Source organism: Bison bison, unplaced genomic scaffold (genome assembly GCF_000754665.1).
Source record: "Bison bison bison isolate TAMUID 2011002044 unplaced genomic scaffold, Bison_UMD1.0 scf7180017864473, whole genome shotgun sequence".
Lineage (NCBI taxonomy): Eukaryota > Metazoa > Chordata > Mammalia > Artiodactyla > Bovidae > Bison > Bison bison.
In genome coordinates this window covers 21307631-21318173 of record NW_011495034.1, presented here as the reverse complement: position 1 = coordinate 21318173, position 10543 = coordinate 21307631, and the positions used below count along the sequence as shown (strand labels likewise).

The 10543-nt window shown below is 38.5% G+C and overlaps 1 protein-coding gene across 1 annotated transcript in view; it reads right to left on the bottom strand.

Moving 5' to 3' along the window:
* Positions 1-1336: 1336 nt before the first annotated feature.
* Positions 1337-10543, bottom strand: part of RPGRIP1L (RPGRIP1-like) — a 98383-nt gene continuing 89176 nt past the window's right edge. Inside the window, exons 25-26 of the mRNA XM_010861936.1 lie at positions 6828-6961; positions 1337-4270 (exon numbers count right to left, since the gene is read on the bottom strand). Coding sequence (XP_010860238.1) covers positions 4158-4270; positions 6828-6961 — 247 coding nt within the window. The 3' untranslated portion in view covers positions 1337-4157. The remainder of the gene's footprint in view (positions 4271-6827; positions 6962-10543) is intronic.

Here is a 10543-nt window from a genome sequence, read left to right as displayed (position 1 = left end):
AGGGGATACATGTATACATATAGCTGAGTCACCTTGCCGTACAGTAGAAACTACACAACATTGTAAAGCCACTATACTACGATAAAAATTAATTTAAAAAAAGATGTGGTTAGAGCACAAGAAAAGAGGAAGGAAATACATGCGCTTTGACTAATAACTAAAAATGAGCAGGGGGATAGACAGGTGGGAGGAAATGTCACAGCAGAATATAGGTGTGAAGAGAATAGAGGACAGAAATATAAAGATCAACACGTACATCTGATTTAAAAAGAAAACTGAAGACATTCAATGGGAGAGAGCTGATTCTGTTATGGGGATGAGAAAGGCGCATCTCAATAAAGAGTGAGAAAGGGCAAAAAGCAAGGAGAAGCCCAAAGGCATCTACCACAGAAAAGAGCTCAGAGTCTGAGGCAACCAGGTTTTACTTCAGAAAAACTGAAGGAGAAACATGGTTTAAATATATGAGTCAATGTTACAGGGAAAATGAGAAAGGCAAGAACAAAAGGTGCGATGGCACCAGGAACACGGGCCCGGCTTCCCAGGAGGTCAGACTGCCGGGTGCAGTCCACTGGTGGTGCTTTGAAATGGAAGTGAAGAGTCTAGCTTGTAAGATCAAAGAGATTGGGATGAGGAGATGTTTTCTCATTCTGAATTTTCAGATTTTGAAACACTTGTTTCTGTAGCTTTGATATTTTTTAGCTTTCTGGTTGACCCGCAGGTTGTTTTTGTTCTGAACAAAGAGGATGGAAAGCTGCCTTTGCTCCCATTCATGGATCTAATTAGGCATGTTGCCCAATCTGTAATAAATCATGGGTTTAGTTTTTCTTTGCTAAGGTGGTCAGAGGCCTTCAGGCATGAGTGACTTATTAAAATGTACTCTCATAGTTGGGGATGAATGATCATCCTGGTATTGTCAATCACTCAATAATTTTATATCCCCAAAGCTCTCCCTTGGTTATTCTGTACTACCCAAAGATGACATTTTATTCTCGTATTTGTTCTTAGACATGATTCACATTTTGCGATATCTAGAGCATAAGGAAATCATTCTAAATTCAGCAATTGTGCCAGTTTGACGAAAAAAACTTATTTTCCATATCCACAGAAATGTTAATCAGATTCTTGTTAGAACATGTGTAAGAAGTGGTTTTCATTGTCACAGCTCCTGATGTCAGATTACTAAAATAATTTATGTTTTGTTGTGGGAACATGGGTGCAGGCAGAGCCTTCCCAATCACACGACCACTCTCGGCCCACACGTCTTCATAATACACAGAAATTATTTGCATTTTGTGGTAACGAGCGAATGGCAGCAACAGCAGAATTTCAACGTGGCTGTTCTTTATTTGATTAAATATATTCTCTATTTATTCTTAAAAAAACTAATTTAAGTTAAACGGCAATAAACCATGATAATTTAGAAAACATGTTGAAACTGAGAGTGAAGAGAAATGTTCTCTACGTAAACCACACTGTAAACCATAAAACTTATTTTTGTCAACTGCTTCTCATGACAGTGGCTAGGAATCTGACATTTCTACTACAGTAGGCAAAAAAACATGTAAAATACACTCTCCCACATACCACATCACATCTCTATTTATATTTCCAAACTAAAAGCATTTCAGCCCCCAAAAGTGCTGAGTGTACTGTGTCCGTTTACACCAAGAGCTGTAAGTTCACACAGGCCTTACCTTAAACGGGTGCATTTGTGTGGCCAGGCCCCTCTACCCTCAAGCCATACTTAATGGATCAGGCCTGGCTCACCAAGAGAAAAACACTGCTCTTGATCCTAAAAGGTGGGGAACTGTTCAATGAACTCTGGTCAACACAAGACAAAATGAAAAGCTATTCTAGAAACCCGTCTAAAGCAGCCAGGATCACTTATCCACTTCAGGATGTGCCAGCAGTTATTCAACTACTTATGAAAGTGAGTTTTGTGAAAATTCATGTAGTTTGAGGCTGAGTATTTCAAAACTAGAAAAGGAATCTTAAGTTATGTTATGGTACATACGAAAATGACAGAAATGTGGCTAGTGCTCTGATGTCAGCTGAGATATATATTCTATACAGTTGACTAGATCTCAACAGATTTATAATAAAAACTTCCCCTTTCCACTTCGAGATCATAAGAAGTCAGCACAATCCGGTCTTATCCCTACAGAAAGGGCATTTACTTTGGGATGTAACGTTTTAAAACAATAATACAAACCTCCTGGGAGAATACCACAATAAATGTCTCAAAAACCACTCAGTTAATCCCAGGGTATAATCCGGCTGTTTTAAATTACTGCAGGGAATATTACGGGCCTTAATGACACTGTAACTGCTTAAAGCCAAAGAAAGCTAGAAAGAGAGGCCAAAAAGATGAGCTCAGAGCCAGCTGAAGTGACAACAAACATGTGGCTGTTTACTAGGGTTGGAGAGGTTTAGTCTGCAGATGTTTGTGGTCTCTGGAAGGCTTCAGAGGAATGAGTTGTTATGAAGATTTGCCGAGTTTGATGAGAGCAAGATTCTTCTTGGAGATGGCAGGCCCCAGACAGGGAGGCCCAATGGTAGAGACAGAATTTATAGATTTCTGTGGTCAGATCATACTCTACTGGTTCCACAATGTACATCAACAAATTAATATTGTACGGATGTCATTTCAAAGCCTCTTAAAGACGAGAGTCATTATTGAAGCCATTAGAGCACAGATGGTTCAAACTATATGCAGATATTCATACTTGCATTTTTGCATTATAGCTGCTTTTTTTTTCTGTTGAACTGTAATGAATTGTCTCATAATCTATTCCATCTTCTTGCCATTAGCAGGCTTTGAATGTTCACAAATAGGAGCAAAGAACTCATTTTCCAGAGCTTTAATCACACAAAGAGGGAATGCCTAATTCTCTAAATGAAATGGTCTGTGATCACTGAAGCAGAGATTTAATATATCACGGCAAATTAGGTAGATTTTAATAAATTACTTATCTCTCTGAATACTTTACATATGCTTAAGAAGGAACATAGCCTGTTTGCAAACAGTGAAAACCCACAGCCTATAAAAATCCTTTGAAGAAAATGACAAATAAAAAAGTAAATTAAAAAATGAAATGCATTATATCCTAGACCTCTAGAGACAATTCCTTTGCAGCATTGATTCACAGCTCCATTAAAAATATCAATTAAATCCTTCAGTGAGATTGAGTAAAAGCTAGAAAATTAACTTTCTGAGCTGCTTTTCAAGGATCTGGTTATCCAGATACACCCGAGCATTGTACAAGCTTGATGTAAATTTTTAAAAAATGATAAAAAGATACTCCTTTCAGGTCTAACTAAGCATATCAAAATCTGAGTCATATTTTTAGTATTTTCCTTCTCTGCCATAAGCTAAGTTTTCAAAGTGTAAATTTCATGTATATTTCTTCTTTATATGCACACATCCCTGGATCCATATGAGCATTACAAATATCTGAAAACAATACAAATATTAATAAGAAAAACTATACTTTTTAGGAAAGAAAAACAAAACTTGGAGTGATTTAATAAGTTGGTGCCAAGTCTTATTCTTTATATTTAATTGATAGAAACGGCATGCATCAAAGAAAATGCATACTGAGCTTTAATGTGCATAAAATGGATATTAGCATTTTAAAGAGGAAAATTAACACATTAATCCAAGTAATTTTCATATAGTGCTTCTAATAAAATCTTCACAGTATAAAACTCTTAATGAGGCTAATCATAGGCATTCCATTTAGTGGGACAATTAGGGATAACATAAAAGTATTTCTTTTTCAGAGGTTTTCTAAGATTTATGCTTTTTTGCTTATTAAAAATAAAAATGGGAATTGCGTTTCAGTTCTTCATAAGGAAATGTTGAAAATGCAAATAGACTTTCTCATGTTATCATGTAGGTATAAATTATTGAGAAGGTGTTGCCCACTGTGGAGAACTTAAGTTCTCAAGGGGTGGCAGTCATGGGAAGAAGGGAATAGAAAAATAAACAAATGAAAAAGTATACAAAACATGAACACTTCAAACCCCGGTCCTCCCCGCCCCAGCTTGCTATGAATTATAGATTATATACACCAGAGTAATTACGGAAACCTCATCTAAGCGCTTTCATGTGAGCATTTACTCAGGAGTAGGAGATGCCTCTGGAACAGTTTCTTTCAAGCCTCCAAGTCATCTCTGAATTGCTCGTAGACAGACCGTAGGGCATGGAGTGCTTCGACTGTTACCCTGAGCTTGCCAATACCTCCACCACTTGCTCTGGCATCCAAAACTAGGGAGAGAATAGCAGAAAAGTGTTAATATCATTCAACAGATTTTTCTTGAGATAAACCTAACTGAAATAGTAGTCGAAAAGATGAAAACAGCTCTATAAAAGTCCAAAATTCACTGGTATCAGAAATCTAAGAATTAAAGTTTGTCATGTGTGTATGGGGAGAAGGCAATGACACCCTACTCCAGTACTCTTGCCTGGAAAATCCCATGGATGGAGGAGCCTGGTAGGCTGCAGTCCATGGGGTCGCACAGAGTCGGACACGACTGAAGCGACTTAGCAGCATACATATTTCAGAGGTATGGCATGTAGGCATGTATGAATACACACTGCTTGCAGAGTTAAAACTAATTATCTGATCCTGACCTTTACCTAGTGGAAAGGCTATAGGATAATGATTCCCACATAGAAATCAGAATTTCTTAGGAAGAAACAAAAAGTCTAAAAGGGATCAAGATATGACAGTGAAGAATTTGTTCTAACATACAGTGTTAGCAAATCACAGAATGGCAACCCACTCTAAAGAAATTATGTGATCATAATTTGGAATGCTTATTTATCTTTCTAAGGAAAGCATTCCATTTAAAATAGATTATATGTGGGACTTGCCTGGCGGTCCAGTGGCTAAGACTTCTTGTTCCCCATTCAGGGGGCCCATGTTCGATCCTTGACTGGGGACTAGATGCCACATGCCACTAAGGGTTTGCATGCTGCCACTAAAGATCCCATATGCTACAACTAAGACGCAGCAGAGCCAAATAAATATTAAAAAACAGATGATATGTGAAATGAGAAAAAGTTAAAATGGCAGACCCAGAATCTTAAGGTCTATGGACTCGTTTTGAGGATCTATGAACAGATGTTGCAGGAAAGGAGATGTAACATTTTTGAGTGTCAGTGGGCTTCTCTGGGAAGGAGGCATAGCTTTCAGTGGTGTGCCAAAGGGAGATTGTTTGATCATTCTCTGAGTTCGGGGGTGGCAGTGAAATGGGCTGCTGATTCAGACTCCACCTTCTGTGAACAGGATACTTACTAGTGATTTAAGGCCAGAATTTTGGACCTGGTAAGTCTGAGAGCGCTTGGGAGTCTATATAGTTTCTTTTGTTTTTGTATGTGTGATTTTCTTGAACTTTTATTGTGTGTGTGCTTAATTCCAAGAAAATTTGTAAGGAAACCTTCATATAAAACTTAATATACAAAGATTTAGGTAGAGAAATGAGCAGGAAGGGAGACTTGGGGGCACAAGTGGTCCCCAGCACACAGAAGAGTCGTCACCTCTTCTTTGGGATGTTTCACGTCTGTCTGGCAAAGCAATAAAAACCTGACTCGACTAGTGTTTTAATTTTCTGACTCTTTCCCAGAACAAGGCCACAATAGCTGTCGACATCAGGTCAATATGGTCATTTGTGGTCTTGCAGGATGAGAAGATGGTGTGTGAAACAGAACTGACTGGAGAAGAGATTAAGAATACAAAGCAGAGATAATTTTGATCCTTTTTGTCTCTTGGTTCTGGCTGTCTTTATAGGATTTAGGTTAATATTTTAATCCTCTCATCTATTCTTCTATGCCTGCCAAAGTTGTGACATGTATATGATATGTATGTGATATGTACAGTTTATAAAATTTCCCAGAACAGGTTTCTAATTTGGTTACTTGGTCTAACTTGGTTAATTATTTGGCTTGATTCTGAATTTGGAGCACTTGATGCACATCCAGGGCAAGCTTGATGGCTGAATTATGCTATAAGCAGAGTGCCTGGCACTTAAGAGGTCCTCAGTTAAGTGTTCACTTAATGCACGAATCAATGAGTTAACAAACCATTTACATTCTTCCAGCTGTGGATGGCTCTGCTGACTTAAGAAGTGAGACTAGGACTCAGCCTCATTGCTCCATTTATTGTACAGCTCAGGCCATCCCTGATTATTATTATTAAAGGTCTTTATTTCGTAAAGTAAAATTCCTTCAGCAGATTCTAAATGTGTTATATAAGGATAAAGAGTAGAAAATAGGCATTGGTGGGACTCACACCTGGTGAGGTGAAAGTCGAGGAGCAGACTTTTTGTAAAGAATCCCTAACTCCACCCTGAATGCTGATGAGAAGCAAGTGACCAAAATGACTCAGAGTTATTAGCTGTGACTCTATCACCAGACTGTAACATTGAATTAAAGAGAAGCCTTGCAAAAGACACTATAACGATCACTCAGAATAGCATGCCTTAGCTGAAGTGAGGCTTAACAGCATGAGGCTTCTATAAACAATATTAAAAACAATCCAGTGGCCAAATTACTGTCACACTCCCCAACCCCCCCATACTAACAAAATGAGTAATTCCTTGTGAAACACAATTAATTATTTTTAAATTTCTGTTGACTCGAAGGCAGAGAAGGAGGGGGATGCAGGGAGAGATTCCAGCTTTAGCAGAAAGTCAGCTTGAGTTGCAAAGGGTTCAGCTAGTGTGTGACTCAACATCTTTGCAGCCAGCAAAAAGGTTTTAATAAAGGCTTTGGATTTCAGCAATTGCTGGTGGTACAGATTGAGCAATACTTCCACCCGTACCATCGATATTTTGCTCGATGATGTCTCTCCCTTCCCGAAACACGTCAGCGAGGTCAACGTTAGCGATGCCAATGTCCTCACACTCCAGGTCCTGCTCGTCCTCAGGAGGGTCACTGACCACAGTGAAGCGAACACTGAGGAGGGGAAGGACAGAGAACATCACCAGAAAGTGAGAAGGAGACCACCACAAGCGAAACAAGACTCCCGAATGGGTGTGTTTTAAAAATCACAAACTGTGACACTTCAAAGTTTTCTATCATTCCAATAAAAAGAAAATTGTGTTAGATAAATTATTCTATGAATGATTAGCGCACACCCAGACTTCACATGAACACTAATTCACTTTTCTCAGCACTGATTACCATTTATCTCTAGAATCTGAGAAAATTACTAGGCGAAGAGAAGAACCAGATGTTCACTCTATTACACAATTATCTGATCATATTTTGACATGTCTACTGTTGAGGCTAAAAGGATCAAGTGAGTCAAGACCATGGAGGTTAGGGCAGTGTTTTCAACAGAAAGGTAACATTTTCTATAGAAACGCACAACTTTAGAGTTTCTACTAAGCAGCTTAACCAACTGTGTTCTATATATTCTGATTTATGTTAGATAAATGCTGTAGTTCCGCCCAACAGCTATATGAAATGTTTGTATTACTTCAGCAATCTTTTAACTTACAATCATAGCATCTAAGTTTTATTTTACTTTTAGACATATAATTGTAGGGTTCTGATGGAACTGATTTGAATTAGTGGCTTGTGTTGAGGCCAAACACGGATTGACCAAATGACAGGAATTTACAGTTAAGTAGTCTTTTGATATGTCTTGGCAGCACAGCTTAAACCATGAATCCTTGTAAACTACCATATTAACCATTTTCAAAATGTATCCATCCCAAATCAGATGCAAACAAGAAACTTGTTTCTTAGATAACATTCTTTGGTAAAAATCTAAGTCTCTGAGACATTGTGCCTTGAAAAATAGGCACAGTTAAAATCCTTTCCAAATACTTACAGGTAAACATGACAATATTTTAAAATAATTTGCTAAAAGTATTCAACATTTCATTTCTTTACTAAGTCTCTGCTTTTTGGCTAGCAGTACGTTTTGTTCAGGAAATAGAAATCCCTTAAGTTGAAACCAAAGGTAATACCTATTTACACAATAACTGTATAATTATGAAGACTACAGAATGGTCTGCAAAGTGGGTGAGATGGATATTTTATATGATGCATAAAATAGAGAAATTAAGTGGTTAACAACAAAGCCCTACTGTACAGCACAGGAAACTCTGCTCAGTGTTGTGTGGCAGCCGGGATGGGAGGGGAGTCTGGGGGAGAATGGATACATGCCTGTGTGTGGCTGAGTCCCTTCCCTGTTCACCTGAAACTGTCACAGCATTGTTAACCAGCTATACCCCAACACAAAATAAAAAGTTCAAAAAAAGATTAAGTGGTTAAGGGCATCCATTTTGGGCTCAAATTTCTGCCTTACTATTTATTAGCTGTGTGACTTTGTACAAATTATTTAACCTCTCTGATCTCAGTTCCCCTATCGGTAGGACAGTAATAATTCATTTGGCTCTTGTTAAGATCAAATTAGACGATACATTAAGCAGTACCTGGAACATAGTAAGCACTGAATAAGTGTTTGCTCTTTTATTATTATTATTTTTAACCTAGGTACAGTTCCTTAAGCCTCTCCATTTCTAAGGGGAGAGAAAAAGAAGGCATGGGAAAAGCTTGTTTCAATAGAAAACAGAGACACCCAAATTACCCAATGGCTATATCACTCAAACAAGAAGAATAATGATGAAAGATATTGTCCTAAAATGAGTGTGCTTAGAAAGGCATGAATTAGAAGTGATATTTGATGCACATTTTATACCCACAAGACTTACAGAGAAGACAGAGGCTACAAGATTATAATAATAATGTTAAATGTTATCCTTAAATAATGTCTCATTTAAGGATAACATCTATCACTTTACAAATGCAGACTACAACCTCCACTGAATATATGAGAATTCTGAGACAAAAAGGGAAAAAAAAGCCTTCTAAATGCCAACTAAAGGGCTAAACATTAGAAAAAGCAATACTTCTGGTTTAAATTCTATCAAGAGCAAAGTGAGATATCAAATACAAAAATAAGAAATTAGTGTTAGGCTGAAAAGGGAAGAAGGTGCACTGAGACAGTTTAAAAACTATTTAGTTTAGCCTTGGTTTAGGCTAAACTGTATATACACATACATGGACTCATACGGACACATCTCATCTTACCTTGAGCCCTGTCAGACAAGAGAGATGGAACCCTGCTTCATGTGCTGAAGAGGCTTCACTAACCAGCTTAAATGTCATCTCCTTGGATATGCCTTCATGTTGTTATTATTTTCTTTACTCCTACTTTTTTTTTGGCTGGGCTACATGGATCTTGAGATCTTAGGCCAGGGATCGAGCCCAGGCCTGGCAGTGGAAGCTTGGAGCCCTAACCACTGGACTGCCAGGGGATTCCCTTCATGTTATTTTCTATTTTAGCAGCTTGTTTAGCTTTCTCTTAGTACCTACTGTAATGCATAGTTGGTCGACTATACATTCCATGAGTGCAGAGACTTCCTCTTATCCAGCATTTTCGTTCCTGATACTTAGGTAGGGATCACAAATGTTTGTTGAACTACTATGTGAACTGCAAAACTGAAGTCCTAGTTGAAGACTGGCTGGAGAATGCCAGCTTTGGGCTGGGTGGGCCTCAAGATTGAGACCTCAAACGTTGCTTGCTGTCATTTAGGAAACCAGAAGACACTGGAACTCCTTAGATCATTTTCTAAAATGACATTTCTGATTCCTTCCACATTCTGAAATACTTCCTTTTTATATGAAACCGGATAGAAGAGACTAAGGGTCACCTGTGAGTTTTACGCTGGATCTGCACAGTAGAACACTTGCAGGGAAGAAATGAAACCAAAAAGGAGCCTTAAGTCAGTAACAAAACTATGACTTCAAAGAATAGTTTTCAGACTCCCATTTCAATGCGTTGCCTCACTTTTAATGTGACGCTTATCTACTTGTAAATATAGCATGGGGCAGCAAGCAAAGGCGCTACATGTAATTCACTATATTATACAATGCACATCGTTTTGTGTGTGTCAGGGAAGTTTGGTCAAACTTATCTAGCTGTGGCTGAATATGGTATCACCAGTTTACGAGAGGGATGCTGTCTGAACAAAAGCGTTCTCATAATCTAGGAGGTACTTGAAGTAATGTGACCTCAGAGTATTTATAAGAAGCAAGAACATTCACTGGAATCAAAACTGTCTTTTGCCTGTGGACAGATGTAAATTCTTTTTTTTTTTCCTTAAGAAAATGACACTGCCTCCCGCGATGGCCCCGTCCCTCCCCTGGCAGTCAGAGGAGCTTGCGGCTGGTGCTCCAAGGCCTCACTCGGCTGTCATCAGCCCTGAGTCAGTCACTTTGTACCTGCAGTGCCTTTTGCTGCGTATTTCTAAAATGACATGAACATTTGTGTCTCTGGGGGGCATTTGGAAATGTTAAGGGAAGCAATGATGAGAGAGTGGGAGTAATTATAGTTATTGTGGACTTCTTTATTTTTTAAAGCTCAGTTCTGGACAGTGATAACCTAGCTTGTTGACTGCAGAGAAGCAGGTGACACGGCCAGTGCTGTCTAATCACTAGTGACCCGCGGTGCCTGAGGGACTG